General features: G+C 26.2%; 1 protein-coding gene across 1 annotated transcript in view; it reads left to right on the top strand.

Moving 5' to 3' along the window:
• Positions 1 to 2,149: 2,149 nt before the first annotated feature.
• The window catches only part of LOC112682290, a 36,351-nt gene continuing 12,121 nt past the window's right edge, over positions 2,150 to 26,379 (top strand). The window contains exons 1-3 of the mRNA XM_025552831.1: positions 2,150 to 2,659; positions 22,469 to 22,604; positions 24,182 to 24,386. Coding sequence (XP_025408616.1) covers positions 2,473 to 2,659; positions 22,469 to 22,604; positions 24,182 to 24,386 — 528 coding nt within the window. The 5' untranslated portion in view covers positions 2,150 to 2,472. The remainder of the gene's footprint in view (positions 2,660 to 22,468; positions 22,605 to 24,181; positions 24,387 to 26,379) is intronic.

The raw sequence follows: 26,379 nt of genomic DNA, 5'->3' as shown, positions 1-26,379 counted from the left end.
AACAATTCAAAATGATATTTTGAGTAACAATTTATAAATTAATATATGTAATAATAATGTAAGAATGTAAGGACTGTCTGTAAAAAAATAAATAGATTCATGGTCTTTCAAAATAATAATCAATAATTTAAAAGTATTTTAAAAGTAAAAAAAATTTTGTTTACTTTTATACTTAATCACAATTTTTATGTGGGTAATATATAAAGCATAAATACATTTAAGAAAAAATACTTCTAACGCTAGTAACTTCATAATTATTCGCAGTAAAATTAGTTCTAAGTATAGGAATCATAATAATTTATTGGATATAAATGATAATTTAAAGTGTTAGTACATTTATTACGAACATATAGATTCGTATGGATCGTATGTAGATATTATAATTGTGTGGGTAATAAATTGAAGAAAACAATAATTAATAATTAAATAATATATTATTATTATTTTAAGTAAATGTGCGTATTACAGAAAATACTAAAAAGTTCGATACGAAAAGCTATGTTATCAGAAATTCAGACTATTTTATTTAAATGCATGTAATAGATACAGCTCAATAACTAAAAGCCTTGCGATGTTTGATATCTATGACATTACCTACATATTATAATAATATTATATAAGACTATGAAGGGTGGAAAAAATAATGTATTTTAAACCAAATTTAATATACTGACGTACGGTTAATAGATATAAATTTATCGTGGTACTGATGTGGCACCGAATTTCCAGGATAAAAATTGTATAGTTTAATAATCATTTTGTAACTTGCTAGCGCACTATATATTTATGCATTTCATCAGATTTTACATTTGTTATTGGATAACAAATAACGGTCAGTATAAGGAGTTGGTGTATATTAGATTCACTATATATGGGATGTACTAATGGTTTCAATATTTCACGTATACATATATATTAGCCATGGGTGTACCTACTGGAAGTATTGTAATTTGTACAAGAATTAAGATTTGGACTTCATTAATATTATTATTGTTTTGATTCGTGAAATACCCATATTAGTTATTTATAATGTATTAGTTATTATAATTTTATAAAAAGGGCATAAGCCCGACAAAACATGAATAAATAAATAAATAAATAAATAAAGATAATGTTGGCAATTTTCCACCTAATTCTATGGTGTTGGTGCCCTGTAGTCATATCTTTTTTTTAATCTCGTGGGCGTGTGGGCACGACATTATTTGATCATTCATGTATTATTATTACACATTATAGTGTATATTTTGAATACGAAAGAATATATGTAAATACTAAATAAGTAATATCTTAAGATTACATTCAATACATCTGCATTACGAATCGTTTTTTACACCACGTCGATGTCGTTGCACGAGTGTCACGTTTGACCATTTATAATGCAACTATCGCGAACAACATAATTAACAGGATGCGGACCAGCACCGAAACTATGTGTGTTGTTTATCCGTTATTACGTTTTTTTTTACAATTATTATCATATCGTTTTATTTTAGAACTTATTATATAATTTTTACGTACGTCGTACAATACATAATCGTGACGTAAATCGTGCTTTATATACGAACGGCCACCACCGTCATCAGCCGTCCGATGACAATAATAATAGATAAGTATAATAATATTGTTTAGTCCAGTGGTCGCCAACCGGCGGGCCGCATCCGGCCCACACGTCACTTTTATACGGCCCGCATTAAATTCCAAAACTAGGAAATTTCATTGAATATCATGTCAATTTTTTTATATCGTCTGGCCCGCGAACCCTTTTTAATTTCTAATGTGGCCCAAGGATCCAAAAAGGTTGCCGATCACTGGTTTAACCGATTAGAGGCCGTCAGAGTCCAAAAATCGACCAAAAACCCGTGCTTGGGTATCTTCGAATTTCCAATAGTACCAAGTTGGTAAGGTTGGTCGTAGAAACACAATTTTGGTGTTGAATTAATCTTGAGAACATTAACTAGAAATTATGGAATAATATTTTCAACAAGTTTTTTTTACACAACTTTTATACGTCGACCTTGCTCGGAAATACGGTGATAATATAACTATTATCGTCATGTTTTATTACAGTTTACTCGCGCGACTGTGGTTTCACCGTACTAGGCGGTCACACTGTTTATTATTATTATATTTCCGCATGAAAACACTCGAACATGATACAGACGTACAGTTGCGTTAAGATAATATTGTGATTTCAAACGCGCGAACGTGTGTCGTACAAGTGTGTATTCGCACGTCGTCCGCTACTTATCGCTCCACTAACCGCGCCACGGAATTATGATACTTTTGAATTTTCGTTTTTCAAGTCATTTCTTTCGTGCCAATTTCTCAATTACGGTTTACAGCCAGACGCGATTTGCGTAACTGTTGTCCGCTCGTCACTTTTGTGTCCATTTACGCGAATCACTTGCTCAACGGCAGTATATTTGTGCTGCGAATGTCATGAGATTAGCGCTGTGACGATCAAATCGTACCATGAATACCGTCAAGAATACGACTAAGAGGTTCGCCAACCGAAAGTTCTACGCCTTGCCGGACGATTACGTCAAAGTAACAAAGTCGTCGCAGAAGTCCACGGATCCTGTGAAACTTCTCAAGTACGTGGACGAAAACGTCATTGGCAAAAACACCACTTTTTCCGGACCTTACGGCAGAAGAAAAGGTAATTATTGCTTCTAAGTCATCTTCCTTGTACGTAGGTGATAAAGGATGTAGGATATGTATAAAGGATTATTCTCAATATGTTCATGTTCTTTAGTTGCTTAGAATGGTTTTTTTGGGGTTTTTTTTTTTTTTTTTTTGGAAGGGTCAAATAGGGATATGAGTAAATGATAAAATATAATATTATTGTTTGGTAGTCTTGATCTGTTAATGAATTTATTTAATAAAGTTTGCTCCAGTTAATTTTGTTAGCTTTCTTGTAAATAAGTTATTGGTATTATAAACTAATCAACACTTATTTATTTTACAGGGTTTTCTATATTCTTCCCTTATTAATATGTTTAAATTGTTAACTTATATTTTTACCATATCAAATTATTTTTGATTTATGACACTTAATTTATAATAAAAATATAATATAATAAACATTAGTATAGGTAGGTATGCTCTAATTGTTGATATTGTGTTATAACTAATTTTTATTTTTATACTATTTTTGATAAGTACTTAATTAAATAATAATAAAATATTTAAAAAGCAACATCAAAATTAAACTAGAAAATTATTTGGGTACTATCAAAAATAATATAAAATTTAAATTCACAGATATTAAGTATTTTATAACAAGTTGGTATAGTGAGTATAGTAAATATAGTATAGTATTCTAATTATTAATCCATAATAACTAATAAATCGTTTAAATTTCTTATTGATATCTACAATGTTTTTTTAAGTATACTAACTTTTATGTTAAATGTTTGAAAAATAATATGGAAAATAATATATGGAAGTTCTTTATTTTCTCTATTTGTTCCACATTTTTAATGAAATTATTTTATACTAATTTATGAAAATTGATGTTGCTTTTTGTTTTATTATATTATAAAAATAAAATTTATATATAGGTTACATTAACTAAATTTCTAAACTATTATATAACATCATGAACAGCAATAATATGTGTAATTGTATTTATTGTATATGGCTTTATTATGTCATTAATATTTATAATTAAATAAAAACTTAGAAATAAATAATGATTTATCATTGTATTGAAAAATTATATCTATGTACTGAATGTATAATAAAATGTCTGTAAGTCATGTAGATATAAATATAATTTATAATTATTAAGGCCCAAATATTGATAACTTTTTGCATTAATTAATTTATCATATGGTATATATAGTTATACTATCTTCAGACAATATTTTCTCAACTAAAATGTTCTTCTAATGCATAATAATTGAATTTTGTATTTAGCGAATTTTTTGACTCTATGAAATCATATATTTTATTACAGATTTTTATTTTTAACATTTACTAGTAGTGGAAAGGAATAATAAGAAAATCTCATTTAGTAGTTATTACATTTAGTTGATCTAGGTACCTACTGACCAACAATTTTAGTTTTTTTCAATATTTTAAAATGGCTTACATAAATTACACAGATTTCTGGTGAGTTAAAGCAGCAAAGTACTCTTAATAGATTTCGAGAACATTTAAGCTAAAACATTGATAAAAATATGCTTTCTAAAAATGATAGATGTTGATCATTTGATCTGATAGTTTCATTATATTTTACATTATATGTTTGTACACTCTTCAAAGCACAATATTTTAGTTGTACTACAAGTCTTTATAGTGTAAAAAAATTGAACCATTTTTGGAATTTATAAACATATATTTTATCATTTTTTTGTATACAATATAACTTCAATTATTCGGGTAATAGTGTTCAGGAGTCACATGGATAATTGAAACCACGGTTAGTCAAGACTTTTTATTTAACTGATCTTAATTTAATATTTTTACTTAGGTACTATTGAATTTTATTTAAACTGCGTTATATAAATAAATATTGTCATGTTTCAAAATTATCTGGGCTTGACATTTAAAGTAATCAGTTATTGTTTTTTGTGGTTTGAAATGATTTTTCTTGAATTCATAATGTGTAAAATCATGGAAGTCAACATTTTCCTGCTTACAGAAGTTCAGGAGGATATAAACTACTTTCATAAATCTATTTATAATATACTCTGTTTCCTGTTTACTAAATTAATACTATTGATCATCTTTAACTTTCATACAATATAATACTGCTTACATGCCTTTAAGCCGGCCCTTCATAATGCGGTTTGTCAAAGAGGTTTATCAATAAAGTTCACCTGTGTAGACAAACTGGCGCGAGTGTACAAGCTTATTTTACGCAACTGTACAGGTTTTGATAACTACAGTTTTATAGAAAGAATTGAAATTTTGTATTTTTTACCTGTACAGTTACGCATACCAGAACATGTGTGTGATTTAATTGACAACTGTTCAGGTTTCAGTTCAGTTTTTAAATATTTTCCATTGCCTGATGATCTGATGATTTATTACAATATGTAAATGTACATTGTCAGTACAGGTAAACCTGAACTTTTTATCTGCACAGCTTACCTTTAAAATACTATTTTATTATATAAGTTTTTAATATATGTTATTTATGTTGTATATTTAGAGTACTACAATATTTTAGTTTATATAATACCATTATATATTAATACTAAAATACTGTAAATACTGTAAAAACTAATATTTTTTTCTGTGCTCATAAAATTAGTTTTTTTTTTCATACATACCAAATTATCACTGAAAAAAAATGTCCATCTTACCAGTGACTATGAAAATTATTTGTTAAATACTTGTAGAATATAGTCATTACATTTTTAATACAATTTCATAAGCTATTAATTGGTTTAAATTGTCTAATTGTTAATATTTATTGAAACATGCTTACATTTTTTCTTTTTCATAATTAAGACATGTTTGTAATAAGTTAAAAATTATATTTAACAAATCACAAGTAACTTAAATATTTTTTTTAAAGTAATGTGTACATTTTGAATAATATGAAGTTTGTTAAAAAGTCATATTTAGAGGCCGGATTTATATGGATTTGCATGTTTGTACTAAGAGTATGCACGTCTATAGCGGTTTAAAATGTCCACGATTCATATCATACCAAATTTAAACACCAAATTTTATATTGCATATTTTACATATTTCGAAGTTTATTGCATATTTATTCATAAATGCATATAACATATATATTTAATGGGTTTTTAATAAATTAAAAATATTTGTATTTTTTTTAAGTTTTCTATTCGTTTTTTAAGGTTAGGTAACTTCAAATGATCTAAAATATTTATAAAATATAATATATTTATATTTAGGTTTCTTTTTTTTATTTGTATTCTCGTTTTTAAGTTTCCTAAAAGTTTTAGATTGATTTAAATGATTTGAAATGTAGAGCAGTGAATATTATCATTTTTTTTTTGTTTTTGATAAAATATTTAGAATTTTATTTGGTTTAAAAGTGTAGTTTTTTTTTAAAAAAAAACACATCTTATAAAAAAACAGTCATATTTTTTAATATTTTGAAAAATCTACTCTATTTTCAAAAAAAAATACTTCGAAAAATACATGAACATGTTGAGCACTTTTTTTGGTTTAATAAAATATAAAAAATACGGGTCTGATATGTTTGCCTGACACAACATTTTTCCGAGGCCCGACAATATATTTTACATATTTTTACTGTACGTAATACTGATATACAATATTTTATGACTATTTCAGTATTTTATTATTTTTATTATTATTTATTAATGTACGATAATTCAAAAAAAATTAAATAAGACGAATATTATCCATTATTAAGTAATACTTATAATAAGAGCAAGTGTGTTATTATTAGTATAATTTTAAATTTAACATTAATTTGTAAATAACATAATAAAATATAATGTAATATAATATTTTATTGAAATTTTGAATAATTGTTAACACATATTTATTTAAAATTAAAATAAATGTTGAATTTGAAATTGTCGGGAAAATGTACTGATCCCGAAAAATACATCATGTATGTGGCACCTTTTCCTCTTATTTGTAAAATGTATTACAAAATATCAGTCGGGAGGCATCATTGGCGCCCATTTTTTGAGGATAAGACCGAACCAACTACAACATTCAGTGAAGGTGGCACTAGAGATCAAGATATTTGAAGCCTTTTTGAATATTATAACTGCTGTCAATTTGTAGTTTCAATTCTAAAAGACCTTGTATCACACGTCCATCATAATAGACCTAATATAATTTTTTGAATATATCAGGAAAAAACTGATTATGTATAAAAAAAAAAAAATAAAAAAAATATCCCCTCGGCTCTGAGATATCATTAAATTTGATATCAGCAATAAACATTATATTAAATATTACATTAAAAAAAAAATTACGTAAAACTCACTGTATAGGTTGAAAATTCCAAATTAAAATAATTATTAATGTTTTGGTTTTAGCAATGAACTTACATTTAATTTTCATATTGAATGTTTGTGTATCAATTATTATTAATCATTAATTACTGTCATAAATAATTTTGTTTTGAGATTAATAATTTTTGAAATAAAATGGATTTTATCAATAACATTTTTGTAGCAAATTTTTAAATTTTCTTTTTCTTTTAATTTTCACTTATTTTTTTGAGAAATTACTTTACTTATCTTTGACATTAATATAAATGATATAACATTAAACCATTAATAATTTTTAGGTTAAATTGGCTCTTTAATAATTTTTTATTTCTAAATAATTAATTATTATTATATAATAAAATCGAGAGATTGTAATTTCCCACACGAAACATAATAGGTAAACTTTTACATATGTAAATTCCGAGACTCCTACATGAAAATAAATATACTGATACGTAAATTCCTACAAGAAAAAAATATATCGGTACGTAAGTTCCCTCACGAACAAAAGTGCATGTTTCATGGCTGAAAAATAGGTATAATAAAATAAATAAACTGCGATTATATAGAGACAAAAAATATATACAGAAAAATAGTACTTCCTTCCTAGTATTAGGGTAAGTGCAATCTAGGACAATTGGGCATGGTCATTTGGACGCGATATCACCTAGATGCGACGTATGAATGCCAAATAAATATAAATATAAACGTGAATTAATAATTTTAAAAATTAATGTTTCAATAAAAATTAGCACAAAATGGGCGTTTTAGCAATATAAGTATAAATAATGTTAATAATAGGTTGTTACATTATAGGTTAGTGGCGCATGCAGGGGGGGTTGAGGGGTTGTAAACCCCCCCCCTATCCCCCGAAATTTTCTCCGATGTCTAGGTTAAAATTTACAAATTTTACAAGTTTGAAATATGAAGAGCTAGTATTCAATACCTAGTATCTTTGATTATAGAATAGTCTATTCTATTATCAGTGCTATTATTTAAGTCAAAATATATTAAGGAGTTGCATAATTTTGTTAATTGTACAATGTGTTATATTTTTACCTTAACACCCCTCCCCCAAAAAAAATCCAGTGTGCGCCACTGATATAGGTTAATTATACTACTGAAATATTTTGAGCTATTATTTTCAAAAAATACATGGTTTCTTGTTGCTTATAATTTTAAACAATTTTTAAAATTGTTTTATTATTTATCTATGTACTTATTCAATTTTTAGGGGGACTATTTCCAGCTTCTAAATGATTATAATATAAATCACGCCCTCCTTGAACACGTTAAAGGCATGAAATAAATGGGCGCATGTAAGCTCCGTCACAAGTACCATTTTTTACTTTAAACTCCGCCAGAAAAAAAAAACAGGTAAAATTGGGCTCATGTAAACTCCGCCACCGAAAAATATCAGGTAAAATTGAGTTCATGTAAACTCTGCCAGTGAAGAAAATCAAGTAGTAGTATAAAATTAATATGATAGGTTATTAAAAAAAAGTTATAGTATAATATCATATCATATCGTTCAAATTAAATATTTAAATCATAGTAAAAAAGTCGTAATTAATAAACGTACCTAATAATATAAAATCATATTTTTAATAATAACAATTAAAAATCGTCCACATTGAATATTATAATCACAGTAAAAAAAAAAAAAAAGAATCATAATAAATAATCGTTATAATTAATAATCCAAAAATATATAGTTATATCATGTATATAGATTAAAATAATGTGATATAATTTGTAAATATTCTAAGTCTTGTATTAATCCATTAGTGTACCTATTTATAGCATCCTGTAATACTGTCATACTTGAAATATGCTATTTAGTTTTATATAAGTATAAGTTTGAAATTCGGTAAGAACTTTACTAAAAATATGAACATTCGGTTGACTTTTCTAAAATGAATTTCTTAGAAGACTGTGAATGGATTCACATGCAAAACAAAAAAAAACTGTTTACATAAGACCTTTTATTACCTTTTTATCTTAAACAATATTCTGGCGGAGTTTACAATCGTCCAAATAAAATACCATAAACTCAGATGATTAACTACCATTTAAACGTTGAGTCTTCTATTGGCGTCTTCAGCATAATAGTTTGTGCGATTTTTCTCATTTAAAAACCATTCATGAACGTTCAAAATTTCAGGAGGAAATAATGCTATTCTTCGTCTTCTCATATTTCTGTTAACCATCCCCACGTAATTATTCTCAAAACAATCTAATAACGGGTACAAAATATCCATAAATTTTTCTGATAATGATTCAATAGTCAAATCAAAATCGGGTATTGGAATAAATGATAAAGCTACAATCATTTTTACTAGGCCTGAAAAGTTAGAATTATTTCGGTAATTCGTTACAATACTCAAATCACACATGTTTTTAAAATTATTAATTTACGTTTATATTTATATTCATTTGGCGTCCAATTGTCGGGGCTAGTGCTAGTTCTTGTAGAAGTCAAATACTTATGAGAGTTTTCATTCCTAATTTAACTTACATTTTTATTTTAATCATCCTAATATATTTAAAATAATAGAAGTCTTAAAAATATTTCAAACAAATACATGTATTACAATAAAAACATCAACCTATAGATATCTAAGAATAAGCAATAATAAACAAAATTATATAATTAACAAAATATTAGAATTCAACTTAAAACAAATAACATGGTATGATTATGTAAATAGTTTGAGCTTTCGTAATAAGCCACATAAAATTTAATTTATATTATTATTGCTATATATATTATCCTATTAAATACGTATAGTGTGTGGATGACTATACATTATTATATATGGACAATATTCAATCAAATAAAAAATTAATTGAGATTTTTTTACAGAAAAAAAAACATTTAATCACATCAACTACATTCAGTCTTAAGTCTGAATAAAGTGGAAAAGTAATTTATATTCGTTATACATTTTATTCGTGTAAAAACTTATAGTCGACCGTGAAATCATCTTTCTACAAATTATAAAAACTGTTTTTATTCGTTTTAAGACTAAAAATTATTACCTTATTTTCATAAAATTTAATTAATCTTTACGAAACATGTCTTATGATCTTCAAAAACGAATTTGGTTTCATTATAATTTTTCAATTGACTGTCTATATAATTATACAATTTATAAATTTAGTGTAAAAAGTTTATTTATTGGTTACAATAACATAGGCTATAATTAGAAAAATCTGCAAGATATTTACCAAAATGTTAAAATAAGCCATTGATTTCCTGTTATGAATTTAAGAGCGGCAAATATCATAAGTTTTTTATTCTCAGATTCACATAAATAATACATGAAAATAAAACAGATGTATGATGCTGAAAGAAGTATTTACAAATGTAAAATTGTAATTGTTTTTAATGTACTTAGTATAATAAATGTTTTATCAAGAGTATTTACGTGATAATTTTCGACTTAGTTATATAAAAATAATATTTTAACTAAAATTTAATTCAAAAGAGAAGCATGGATTCTAAGTCTTGATTATGAACTCACTTTCCAATTTGCTTAACAATTTTTTTATAATCATTTACATTTTATTAAATAATCAAATTTTTTCTTCTTTTCTATTGGAAAAATAAACTTTTATGTATAACATCGATATGATTAAAATATTAATCCCAAATGTATTATTTAATTATGTAATGAATTGAATCCTAATTCATATTTGTAATGGTGTTCGTAAAATGTAGTTATTTATATGTTTTATTAAGTCGATCGTTATATGCCAAATGCTGTTACAGTGACTTTAAATAACCCAAACAATATGTAAATATGTGGATTGACGTGTTTACACCCAAAACGACTAGGTGCTTTATCGAAGGAATGTATATTTCTGAAGTATAAAAATGGTATTGTTGAAATTACTTTCAAAACATAAGCATATATTTATGCGTTGGCATGACGATTTAAATGTGGGACGATGATCATATAAGGTTTTTTTATGTGATAAACCTTATTGTAAAATAAATATGTGGAGAAATTTCAAGATATTTTAGTTACAAGAATTTTTTCCATTGAATTGCTGTATCAATTATATTATTATATGTTATATATAATTAATACTTAAATATTGGTATGTATCTATCTCACTTTTTAAATAATAGTTCATTATCATAGGTACAACAGTGAAATGTGACAATTGTTAATGCTTTAATTTACTTCAATTGTTAATACTTTCATATTGAATGTCTATTCATTATTTTATTACTAAATTACCATTTTATCTGGTTATAGTTTATATATGACGTATGTACCAGAGGCAAAACTTATAAATTTCTGCGATACTTTATTGGTTATTACATAATGTATTAATGTAAATAATATCAACAAATATTTTTTTTTACCACCATAAATTATTTTTCATAACTTGGTTCATTAAATATTAATTATTTACCATTTAATTTACGATTATATTTTATTCGTTTTATTAATATACCCACAAATTATTATTTAGAGACATTTTTTGTTTAATAGCTTAAAGGTAAAGGTCAGCCGTCGATTAATATACGGATTATATTATTTGTTCCAATCAAGGTCTATTGAGTAATTCAGTATGCATAATTGATAAGTACATTTTTTTTATGATAATAATTTATTTAAATATCAAAGATTGGAACATTATTACAATTTAGTGTAATATATTTTAATATTGCTTTAAAATTAAATTGCAGTGTTGTTTAACTCGGGAATCGTGATTCATACAGGTGAACATCTTATAAAATATGATCTATAATAAATGTTTATATTAAATCAAAATATACGAAAATGATTTAAATTAAAAAATATATTTTATAGTTATAAAAATAAAAATAAACCATTTTTATATAATTCCTCAGTGTTGTATCTATGCAAAATATTTAAGGCTCATTAATTTCTTTGACTGGTCTACTACAAAACAAATGCTATTTTAAGTTATTTATAAACAATTATTTTGTTTCATATATTATATAATTTTTATGATAAATCACAAAGAAGAAAACTTATCTGGAATACGAGAAACGGATATATTATATATCATGTTAAATGATAATTTACATTTATACTATTAGTTTGCGCGAAGACATAACATGTTTACTCGAGTGTTTACATATGTGGTAAGATGAAGAAAAAAATTATATTATCACTTAAATAATATCATTATTAATCATTAAAAAAACACAAACTGAATTAAATTTAATGTTAAATTAATTTTTAATTATTAAATTAATTAAATTTAACTCAACTTAATGAATTCAAAGGTTTTGTATTTTTAAAATAAATATAAATATGTATTTAATGCACTTCACCTTTAAACATTATTATTCAAAGTGTAAATTAAAACTATAGTCTTCTATATAAAGACTATGGCAAATGTCCTACTCTAAAAATTTTTAAAAAGTCGGTGATTCTTTGTCCGATGATCATATGCTAAAATCAGTAAATAGTAAATTTTAATTTACTATTTTGTACTCAAAAATCAGATAATATTCTCTTTTAAATAGACGTTCACGGTTTATTATAAGTTGGGAAACACTGGCTCCTCACCGGTTTATAACAATCGTTATTACGTAAACCTTATATACTTTATTTCTGGTATATTATATATTTCTATGTATGTGATCTTATAAAACAGTTTTCGTGATATCGATACCATAAAAATTTAGCTCACAATCTATAAAAAAAAACCGTTAAAATCGTTCCTATTCACCCCAAACTACGGTACATTATATTTGAAATACAATTTTATGTATTTATAAATAAGCTCAGTAAAGTATTAAATATACAAATAATTAAATTATTAGTAATTATTTAATTAAATTTATATTATTATTCCACTAAACCTATTGATAGGTAACTTATAGCCTATAGGATAAGTAAATAAATTAATGTTTTACTATCTTTAATGTTATTATTTAATTGAGTAAATTGAAACGTTTCATGTTTTTTTATTTATCACCATGACATCATTATTAATTACTAACCCTTACATGTTTTGTTCCGAAAAATATTTTATTGATGGTCTATGGTCCATAAATATTAAATATTTAAATATATAGGTAACCTCGATTTTTTAAATATTATGAAGTCGGCAAATTTAATCAAAATTTAAAATGACGCCCGCCCCTGGTGTACAGAAATCGGCTTACTAATTCACATCTTGACGACTTGTTAAGAGTAGCATGCAGCAACAAACCAGATGTATCCAAAATAGTGAAAAAACGATCTCAATATAAAAATACACACTAATTTAAAATAAATATTTGAATTTTTTTTTAGTTTTTTTTTTTAATTTTCGTTTCGTTCATTTTGACTTGCGGCCCGTGAAATATTTTTAAATATATTATGTGGCCCAAATCAAAAAAAGGTTGAGTGTGTTCTATATCATTGAAATTCTAACAATAAATCTGTTTAATTTTGCTTCTTTTTTTGTCTTGTGTCTGTCTTGCAATAAGGATTATACTTATGAAACCTAATAAGTTTTCTTTGATTAGTGAAGTAAATTTAACAAGTACAATTGTATGTTATATACCTTTTATTGTACTTTTAATAATATGGACTTTATTCTATTTTAGTTTTTATGGACCTCGACATAATTCAGAATAAAAATAATATATTATTTATTAATTTATGGTTGATTTATTGAGTTCTTCTCCAGATTGGTTATTGCTAATATCATGGGTAATTTTTTAAGACATTTATTTTGTCTTTCGAATTTCTTTTATAAATATTTGAATTGTAAATACCCAAAAATTAGTTTTAAAAAATTCTTATTTATTAATGGATAGTGTGTATAATGTGTATACTATAATACAAATTACGAAAGTACTATAGAGTTTTATAAAAAATAATTTATTTGCCTTTTAATTGCCTTGCCCTATCATATATAACAATGGTTCCCAATTTATTTTTGAAGGGCCACATTAGGAATCTGAAAATTTTTCGCGGGCCATTAAAAGTACATATTTTCAACATATAATAGGACAATAGGTATTATTTTAAAATTGGATGTAATGAGAACATTATTTATTTTATTTATTATTTGCTATTGTTTTTAAACATTAAGAACATAATTAATTACTTTAATTAATTATAAATATTATAAACATAGAATGTTATCGTAACATGTGTTTTTATTTTTTGGGTGCGGGCCGGATAAAATTTGTTCGCGGGCCATATGCTTCCCACGGGCCGCCATTTGGGGACCCATGATATACAATATAGTATTAGTATAAATTCTTTGTAACATAATAATAATAAAAGGCAGCCGTTGGAATGCCTCTGAGGCTTGAAATTATACAATTCAACCTTTTTTGATGATTTGATAAATATATTGATCTTTCTTTTTTTTTCCTTCAATATTTTGTTTCAACTAGGGTTCAAAATACTTTTGCCATATACTGTGGCACTGTTAATGATACTGATTTTTTTTTTTTTGGAGAAGGGGTAACGGCCTTTAAGACCAGCCTTCCAAGTATATACTTCTCCATCTATTTCTATTCTCCGCTTCTTCCCTCCATTGCAAACTATCTTCTATTCTTCTTACATATTTAATAATTTAATAATTTCTCTTCGTAAATAAATTGATTTCGAACATTTTAAGATCTATTATTGACTCATATAAATTACCTAGTACATGGTTTATCAAAAATTGAATATATTTAATATATGATGCTATTAGCCGACAAAGCTACACGTCATTAGTGTCGTGAACGTAAGTTTATAAATTAATAACTATTAGCTAACGGATAGACGGAGTAAAATTCAGTTTAATATCAGTTGCTAATACTACAATTTTACCCTTAAAAACTAAACGGAAACATTTTTTAGTGTTGATTATCTAAAAACCATAATTTGTATCAAAAGTTTTAAAACATTAATAAATTATATTTTTTTCGATAATATTAATATGAAAATTTCGTTTTTTGAAAATAATAAATTAAACGTATACTTAAATCGCGTAAATTGTTAAATTTATTGTATGGCTAAATATTTATTGATGTAACTGTAATTCAATTTTCCAATATCTATTTTATACAATAGTATATTAAATAATATAAATTATAATATAATCTTAGTTGTTCATCATTAGTCAAGAAAATTCTGTTGGATGTTTACATGTACCTTAATATACTGATATTAACTACTTGTGTTCTGGAAGGTAAGAGTTGCATAATTTAAATTTTCCTGATCAAAATGGATCAAAAACGTCCAATAGAAAAAATTGAATTACGCTGAATTTATTGTCAAATGATAATATTGTACACATGTATGACTGTCAGTCTTAATAAGCAACATTTTATAGCATATATTGTGGTGTTTTTTTATTTAGCAGCCAATAAAAATGATAAAAAAAAGATCGATGGCCAATTTCAATTAATACATCATTTATATCTATTAAAGTAAAAATTCGACGTATAAGCAATCAATTAAACCATTTATGAGTATTTACTATACATATTCTTAAGAGTTTAAAATATCGTACAATTTTTAGTATTTCATAACACCACCATTATATATTTTATTAATTTTACTTCTCATTTAATTTAAAGTATAATAATTCCAATTGCATTTTAATATCAAGAAAAATTACATGAAAATTAATTTTTTTATATTTTCCTGATTAGTAAAATTCCTGATTTAACTATGCCAATATGACACCATAGTAAAAAATATTGATTATGAACACGAGTACATAGTTTGTTTATTGAAATTTGTTAATTACATAAATTTGTAATAGTTTCAATGAAGGTTTTAATGCAGCTCTGCATTTAAATCTGATGATACAATATGTATTAATTACATGGTGGATTATTATCCTTCATTGCAAATTGTGAATCATCTTTAATTATCTGATCTTTTGATAAATATTATAAAAATAATAAAATGAACTGTAGCACAAATTTAAGTATTTTTGTTACAGATTTATTCGCAAATACATATTAATCTTATTAAGCGTATATTATTTTAGTATTTTAATTCAAATAAAATACAATATATTTAATTCACTTTAAAAAGTTAAAATACCTTTTAAAAAAAACCATCGTAGAAAAAATTAAAAAGTAGTTACTGATACATTGTGTATTAAAGACTGTATTTTTTTATTTTTAGAAATTTGAAATTTATTATTATTTTACATTGTTAATATCTAACATCTACATATTTTTATAATAAACAATTTATATGCTCTTTATTTTATTTATAAATACTTTAAGATTCTGAGCGAACCGACATCGTTTTGGCCAGAAGGATTTACTCCGTTCATCAAAAGAAAGAATAGTTGCTGGTAAAGAATTCGAATGATTGGTATATTAGATAATTTTTTTAGTTTCTCTAGAATTTTCCTATTTATTGAAAAATCTATCAATAAATTACAAAAATCAGCAAAAAATACGGAATTCCTATTTTTGACTAAATTAAATTTTTTTCAAAATAATAAATAAGTAAAAAATAAAAAATTAGATGATAAAATAATAAATTTAATTTAATATTTATTATATTAAATAATAAATATAAATAATTTAACTTAGAATAACTCTAATTTAATGATTGTAACAAAAATAATAATGGATTTAGGTATACTATTGTCGAATGATTTATCATTTAATAATCACATAACCATAATGTGTAATAAAGCTCTTAGAGTATTCGGTTTTATAAGACGAAACTGCTTAGAATTTAAAAACCCGAATTGCTTTAAACTGTTATATTGTTCCTTAGTCCGTTCTATTCTAGAGTATGGCTCAGTTGTTTGGAATCCTTACCAAATGGGATTAATTAATAAAATTGAACGGGTCCAAAAACGATTTTTGAGAATACTTGCATATAAGGCCAATAGAACCAACGTCTCGCTTGATCAGATAGTTAGTGAATTTAATATCGTGTCGCTTAAAAATAGGAGAACATTTCATGATGTGTCTTGGTTATTTAAACTACTAAACTCTCGAATAATTTGTCCAGAACTACTTAGCCAAATACCTATAAATGTTCCTCAAACCAATAGTCGAGTATCAAAACCGTTCTATTACCTACTTATCGTAATAATTGTAGTCAATTCGCTCCGATCAATAGAATGCTAATTTCTAGTAACTCAATAAATAATTTTGATTTTTTTCATGATAATTTAACTAGGTTGAAATCAATATTATTTTAATGTTACCGGTATTATCAATAACCTATTATTATGAAATATCTTAAATACGTTTACAATATTATTATGCATTATTTTGTTTTATTATATAAAGCTAAGTAAATTAATATTAAGTCATATTTTTATTGTATTATGTTCTATATATATATAAAGTATTAAAAAAAAAAAAAACTTCTGAGCCCAGTTGTGGGCGTATACAATTATATAAATAAATAAATACCATTATATAAATTATTTATCTAGATATTTTAGTAATTTTTCGTCTTCTGTAAGATAAACGGGATTTCTAAATCAAAATTAAAAGTAATGATTATAAATACTTATGAAAAAAAAAAAATTAAAAATATTGATTCCTTTATCGGTTACACTTTGACTCACTATAATAAATTAAATTATATGTGTGAACGATATTAACTATCAATACTTTTCATATTTTGTATCGTTTTAAGTTAAGTATTATATACTCGTATTTTATATAATAATATAATATAAGTTTGAAGTTAAGGTTATTTATAACCTTCAGAGCTCAACTGTAACCATAGGTTGAGTGTAAAATCTTTCTAAAATTTTGTTAAAAATGTTAAAAATGGATTACCAAATTCAAAAAACATTCTTGCAATATATTTTGGTAATCTCAATTAGTTATTGACATAATCGTTGAAGATAATGCACGTTTTTTACAAACGATTTAAATTTATAGGAACAATATTTATCCACCTCAGAAAATATAATATAGTGCTTATATTGCAGTGCTTTTTACTTATTTTTAGTTTTTAAAACGCTTTGTTTTTAAATATTACCATTATCTATCTATATAAAAATGGAGCCAAAAATATATAACATTTCATCAATTAAAAACGGCTGGTCCGGCCTGGTTTGGCTCAAATTTTTTTTATTGTTCATAATTGCCAGGAGAAAGTTTTTACGAAAAAAAAGTATTTTAGATTTTATAAATATATATTTATTTTACTACTAAAACTGAGTTGATATAATCCATTTAAAGTATGAGTTATAATAATTAGTATAAATATAAGCGCAATTAAGGGGCTTAGCCCCCAAGAATTTCCAAAGCCCCCTAAAAATAAATTAGGCAATTGTTTTCTAGAATTCAAATTAATAACTCGTCTTTACTTTTATTTTCAGAAAAAAAAATTACCTATTATTTTTTATTTATTATTTGTTTTATGTTCTATGTTTGCCGATTTGTATTTGGTTAATATGATAATATAATTTATTAGTTAACCGCTGTATCCGTGCAGCTAATTTATTTTGTATTACTTAAGTTGGTATATGATTATCAATAATATGTGGCTGGTGTGACAGACAAAATCATATCCCTGGAAAATATTACCCGGGGGGGGGGAAGATTTTCCTAGGCATATTTTACCCTCGGTACAATTATCCTTGGTTGTCGTTACCCCCGGTAAGTTTATCCTAGGTTAATTATACCCCCTTCGGTGGGTACGATTATTCTAGGAAAGTTTTACCCCTCGGTAAAAATATCCTAGGATAATCTTACCTCTCGGTAAAAAATATGGATTTTATATTACCACAATAGTCGCAACGCATATGGTCTAGCCAACCCGGTCAGGCCAATATATACGAACCTTTGATCAGTATATTATCGTGTATATGTTATAAATGTCTGGTATCTAATTATTGATTATCGGTTTCCTTAGATTGGTAATAGTCAGGGCTCGGAAGTTCTAGCAAATGCTTATTTTTCTTGGTTCATCCTAGAACATCCAAAGCAAGATACAAATATGCTTCAAATTATTTGGATATTATACACAAAATTTAATTTTGCTATTTCTTGCATATTTACGGATTTTATTGCTATTTTGCTAATTTAGGGTTTATAGTGCTTTTTCTGGGTATATTTTTATGTAATACAGGAAATAATCACATTTGCTGATAATAATAATTTAATTAGTTATAGTTTTAAAAATATTTGAATTATTAGAAATAAATAGACATCATCAATTATTATTTTATTTTTTCATCGACAATTTGATGTACTAATAGTTAGTAACTAAATACAGTCATTTAATTATAAGTAAACTTTTACAAATATATTTAATTAATTTAACATTTTTGTTAAGTTTGTAATTCAATCAGTCCTAACGTCTACGAACCCAAATATTTGTAAAATTACATTTAATTTTTTTTTTCTAATAAATTTATAATTTTTTCAACATAAATGCATATTTTTTAATTTTTCGTGCTATTTATAGCGCATATTTTAGAGTTTTTAAGTGCATATTTAAGAGCTAAAAAATAACATTTTTAGTGTTACAATTTCCGAACCCTAGTAATAGTACTGTGCCAGTCAGATGTTTATCGATTTCACCGAAATCATAGTATTTTTGAAAATTATTTGTAAGGCGTTATCGACTACAGCGAAGTTTTTTACAACTTTATTACGCCAGTTGCCGGAAAATCATAAATTATAATAAATTAGTAAAATTGTGGTCCTGAAATCTAAAATTGCATATGCCTGTTAATAAAAACTATTACTTATTTACGTAATGTACAGGGCTGTATTTAGGGGAGAGCTACAGGGTGCTGTTGCCCCGGCCGGATGAATATGAAAGGATGGCTAATTTTTATATTTTCAATATTTAATGATCTAATATTTTTGAAGTGAAACTTCTTTACAAAATAAAAAATGTATCTCAAAAAAAATATATATATCGCCAATCACGGCTTCACGACACACACACACACATATTCAAGAACGGTCGAGTACTGTCGATAAATCCAAAAATTTACATATAATCTATCCTTATATTGACATTGCACTTAAAATGTTTTTGTGTACACCAACAACGAATTGTTCTTCAGAAAGATCTTTTTCAACTCGCAGAAATTTGTATTTGGTATAATGAAGCGTTTTTTATTGTTGCCCCCAGGTGTCAAATTCCTAAATACGGCCCTGGTAATGTATCATGTTTACAAATATCTAGCTTAATATTTAATTGTATGTAAACCTTTCGTAAATATACATGTTTCTTATAAATTTTTAATTTTCTATATATAGGTGCTAGATGTAAATAGTATAAAATATTACATGTTTTAGTTTTAAGTATGTACTGAAAAATAAGTATTCAACAATTTATAATTATTTCATATAATTTATACCTATGTTTATTTTATTTGTAACTAATTATGTTTATATTATCAAAAAATAAAATAATTATCATTCAAGTGAAATAGTATAACTTCTTAAATAAAAAAATAATTTTATAATATAATTTTTAAAAATTTTACGTTGGCAACAAATTTTATGCCGCCGTCTTTCGATTCCAGTCATTATTTTTTCGGATAACTGCCCCCAACTCCTATTTTCAATAAGCCAAATTAAAAGTTCTATGTCTAGTTCTGTATCTAACTGACTTTTCTGTTCTACATCAATTTAAAATGTCGATTTCAGACTCTTTCTTTGACGATATGTTGATTGTTAGTATTTGATAGTGACGAATGAACGAATATTGAAAATAAAATACTAATCAGTCGCGCGTTTTATTACTGCGTATGTGTTCTTCATCTTATAATGCATTTCGACTGGGATTTCACATCGCGTGGTATTTATACCACGCGATAACGTTAATGTGCACGCGAAAATTTCTGAAATGTCGCGCGTTAATTTTACGGCGCGACACTCGTGTGTTGTGTGCTCTTGTGTGCTCTATTCGATTTAATATATTTTAACAAAACGCGCCGTAAATTTACGGCATGGTAAAAATGTCACATGGGAAAATAATGCCCGTGTGTTGCCACATTTCATAAATTACTAGGGGAAACTTATGCCCCCTCCCCCAAACATTAGCCCTAGTTGCGCTACTGTCAGAGCCGGTGAGAACTTTTCAAGGCCCCGGGGTTGATCGGTTCCGGGCCCCCCCCCCTTTACAATTGTTTGACCAAGACCACTTATAGGCATAGGCTTGTCCAGACTTTTTTCGCAGAGGGTGCAACCTAAACCATAATAATTCTTACGAACTCAATATGGTTGTCCGAGTATAGTTTAACCGGTTTTTCATTAAATGAGTGTACTCAAGGATCATACTCAAAAAAATAAAACAAATCCAGGACTTTTTCTAAGAGACCTTTTAAACACATCCATTTCGCTATCTTAACGTATCCTTATTATTATATTCATATACATTATAACAGATAATTATGCGGATTCACGTTGTTCTTTTAAAAAGTTGGTATGGGTTGCGGCAGTAGCCGCTTCATCCCACGGGGGGTGCAAGTGCATACCCTGCTACTCCCGTGTACACATCTATGCTTGTAGGTACATACTTTGATACAATAAAAACATTATATATATGGCCTAAACGACGGGCCCGCTCGGGCGTACGGGTCCCGGGGCTCTAGCCCTCCCTGCCCCACCTTGGCGGCCCTGGCTACTGTATATAACAAGAATGTATAAATATAACATTTTATAAATTTTGTGGTAATTATTCATAAGTTATACGTATACTTGTTTACTAAATATTGTTTTATATTATATTTATGATTGTTGAAACATCTTGTATCGTGCATGAAGTAGGTAAAGTTACACAGAAGAAAGATATTACTGAAATTAAATTATGTAAATTTAATATTTATAACATCTGTTAAATTTTTCATGGTTTGATGGTTATAGAATTTTAATTTTATGTTTATTTAGTTAAAAAAACAACATTTTACAATTCATATACATTAGTTATTAACTTTATTTCTTAATAATATTCAAACGGGTACTTAAATATACTTCAAAATTATTAATTTCGAGAAAATGTATTATAATATATCAAAAATATTACAGAATTTTCCAATTTATTTACTCTTCAAATATTTTTTTTTGTAATTATATTACTTGCAATTCAGTCGATTTATATTTTATACGATTTAAAAAATAAACCATATGACCCATAACGTAATGAAAGTAAATAATATACATCTAGTTCAAAAATAATGATACAATATGTATTATAAAACATATTAGTTTTAACATTTTATGTGATCTTCCTATCAATAAATTTTTGTTAAATCTATATACATATTAATATGATTTATTGTTAGTTTTTATTATCTTCTATTTTCTTTAAAACTACATCTGTTAAACTAGGTGTCAACCTATAATTAATTAAAATAAAAAAATATATCTTACAATTTTTTTGAACATAAAGTAATTCTCGTTAAAATAATTACATATTCGAGTATCATCAATCCTGCGCCTTAATAAATATGCCACTTTACTTTGAAATTATTTATTTAGCTAAACACCTATGTTACAAAAAGAACATACTATAAATATTTTGTCAACAAATTACTTATCTTACGTTTTTTTGTTTGCACAGTTGTGTACTGCGACTACGCAGCTTCTGCAAAGTCACTACAATTTATTGAAGACTACATACTCAAAGAAGTATTACCCGTATACGGTAACACACACACGACAACTAACGTCACTTCACTCCAGTCTACTCTGTACAGGTAAAATTTCATTGACACGGTATATGATACCTATTTTAATCATAACAAAAATAACGTTGAAGTTTTGTATTTGTTAAATCACCACGGGGGTTGAATATATTCAAGAAAAGAAAACAATTTTTAAGTTTGACTAAGAGTTTAAGTATATTACACTAGTATCAATGATCAACACGAAATATTTGAACACATAATAAGGCTGTAGAACTAATTACACATTGTGTAAGAATATAAAAAACGGTGATGATTGATAAGATGAAATAATGATTTATGAAAAATACTTTTTGAAATTGCGTTTTTATTTATATATATATATATATATAGTATGATTCTGAAATGGTTGATAAAATTAGTATACGCGTACTCTGTGCAGTGACCAAATGAAGAATCTTGAATTTTTTTTTTTATCTTCAAAACCTGAGTTTTATCTAATTATCTTTAGAACATTATTTCGAATCTTAAAATTAATAATAGTAGGAGATTTCTTGTAAATTTCTCATGTGAATTGCATAGACGGACATTTGGTTAAATTTTTTTTTTTTTGAGGGGGGGGGCTATAATAATTCAATGTAAAATAACCCGCAGGGGCTTCGCCCCCTCACTCCCTTTTCATGCACAAGTAAAACTTATTACTATTAAAAATATAGATATGTTTAAATTGTATTAAAAAAAAATACTAAATAACGTATATTTAAAAATAATTAATATTTTATTTTAATGACAAATATCTATTTGTATCAGCAAAGATATTAAAAATATCATCGCTTTTTATATTTTTCGATATATCTTTTCCAATATATAGTATTGAAAGATTGCTGAACCTTAGTCAAGTTTTTATTTTTTTCATTGCACTGAAACTTCTTTCGCAAGTAGCCGAATTAATTAGTATTGTTAATGCTATTGTAAATAGTTTTTATAATTTTTTATTAAACGATTTTCAAAAAAACCAACAGATAATTATAAAAAAAATGAATAACATTTCTAACAAAGTTTCGATTTTGGGGGGCTAAGCCACCTTCAAGCGCTCCCCCCCCCATGTCCGCCTATGGTGAATCGATATGTGACATTAATCAACACGTATTTTATTGTAAAATAATCATAATTAAACAAAATATAAACGAATTTCAATGAAAACCATGTTGATTAATCTGATATATGAAGTAACAACAAATAAATGTCACCTTTGTTTATCTTGCAGAATTCTCGTACAAATCGATATGTCACACCATATCTTTTGATCTTGGCGACTCAAGTGTAAAAAACATGCGACAAGCCCAAATCGATGTCACATATCGATTTACATGAGAAATTTGCAAAAAAATCTCTTACAAGTATTCATTTTTACTCAAAATAATCTTCTAAAGATAATTAATAAAGGTTAATAATAAGATAATTATAAATTAGATAAAACCCAGGTTTTGAAGATAGAAAAATATTTTCAAAATATTTTTAATTTGGCCACTCCAGAGGGTACGCGTATTCTAATTTCCTCAACCATTTCAGAAATACCCTGTATATATAGTTATTATTGAATCGATATTGAACACTTCAATATTTTTATTTTTTTAAAATTTGTTTAGACATGAAGCCCGCGATATTGTTCGAAACGCAGTTCATGCTTCAGAAGACGACGCGGTCATATTCGTCGGTAGTGGATGTACCGGTGCCGTACATAAGTTAATACATGCGATGGATTTTGCTTCAGACGATATTAAACCAATAGTCCTTGTTGGTCCTTACGAACATCATTCGAATTTATTACCTTGGAGAGAGATCGGTGCCACGGTAATTCACTTGTATCTGCGTTCCGGTGGTTATTATGTAGATTAGTTTAACTTATAAGTCATAAGGAACTAAAAATAATTGCTTTCAGTATAATAAACTGTTATCTTTATTATGTGTCCTCTGCTGCATTAAAATGTAGAATATATTATGCTATGATTTTGACGACCGTGAATATGATTTTTACTGTCTTCGTCTCGCAGAAATTTAATAGGTGCATGTCAAATGGAAGGTGAATACAATGATATTGTACAACATAAGAATCATTATAATATTGTGTATTATTATGTACAACATACAGTATTAAGCATCAATTATCAGTACTAAGTTGGACCTAGGGTATAGACGCAATTAAGTGGGAGCGGGGGGGGGGCTTAAACACCCTAAGTGTTAATTTATCTTCCATATAATAGGAATAGACACAAATTAAAAAGTAAGTCATTTACCAATTACTACCAAAAAATTAATCCCCCGAAAATAAAACCCTAGTTACGCCTATGAATTGTGGATTATCAAATAATGATTAGCAAATTTAATTAATATGTTTTACATAATTAAAAATAAAATGTTTTAAATTGCAAAATAAAACTAATGTATGTGTAATATATAATTATAATAATGTTTATAAAATTATTAAGGTTTTATGAATTCGATAATTTTAAATTAAGTTTTTTAAATGTAGGTAAATACCCAGGTGTGTAATCTGTCTTTCTTCTGTGTATATAAAATAACTTGTCCTGGGTGATTCATTATCGCCTAGCCGAAATCGCTGAAGCTATGATTATAAAATTTAACTAGTAGTTTTGTTTCATGATATACTGAATTCTTAAGAATGTATTTCCGAAAGTTAAACCCTTAAAAGGGTTAAAAGGGGTTCAAAATTGGAAATATAATTTCTTGACCATATTTTTAGAAAGAGGGATATATAGGGCTTAAAAATTATATTTGATAGGATTTTTTTGAATTCGAGCCTTTTCCGCTGAAGCTACTTGCATTGTTAATACGTCAAGTACGACCATGACCATGTGTCATAGCCTTATAATAAGTTATAATTTAATAGGCAACATTTTATTTCAACATTTCTCCGATTAGAATTTTTTTTACAATTTGTATTCGAAATACTACATATTATTAATTTTTTGTCAACTTCTGGTTATTACAATACACGTGCAGAAATAAATATAAATAAAAGGATAAACTGATGTATCAACAGCTTAAACCGCTGGGTCTAGACACTTGAAATTTTGCGCAAAAGTTCCTTCTACACTGTAAGCGAGCACTCGGAAAGTATTTTTCTAAATTCGATCCCTAAAGGAGTGAAAAAGTGGTTAAAAGTTTGATATATACACAACCTAAATCGCTAGGTCTAGAGACTATATTTTAATTATTTTATTATGACACGATTATATAAACACGATGTACATAGTATAATAATTAATATTATAAATTCGCTTGCCAAATAATAAATAACAGGTAGTGTATGTGTGTTATATAATGTATGCTTGTGTGTGATTGCACTATTATCGGCATTTTGATTCCACAGCAAGTTATACCCAAATGGAGTTGAACACACAATAATTTTCTCGGGCAACACCGGATTATTCAGCTAGTGTTATATATATATGTATTCATTTAAACATTTTTATTGCGGATAGTTAACATTCTACTGTACTTAAGATTTACTCAATGTTAGAATGAGGAACAAAAATAAAAAAATGTACTTAACATTTTGTTTAGTAATAGTTTTTATAGTTTACTAATTGATGAAAATCTGTATAAAATGCAAACGTTTGTTAAAAAAAGTTAAACTAAGTGTAATGATTAAACATTTGAAATTATAATACAAAAAGTTATTCTGGTTAATAAAAAAAATTAAAAACATCTAGGATTTCTTCAATAATCGTTGAGGTATTGATTGCATTCAACAAGGCTATAACAGTGTCAATAAGACGTCTTGTCTTGTCGGTTGCTTAAAGGACTACGAAAGGAAAAAAAA

This window comes from Sipha flava, unplaced genomic scaffold (assembly GCF_003268045.1).
Source record: "Sipha flava isolate LNK unplaced genomic scaffold, YSA_version1 202_pilon_pilon, whole genome shotgun sequence".
Taxonomy (NCBI): Eukaryota; Metazoa; Arthropoda; class Insecta; order Hemiptera; family Aphididae; genus Sipha; species Sipha flava.
Note: the sequence above shows the minus strand (reverse complement) of the source record. Positions and strands in the feature narration are given on the sequence as shown.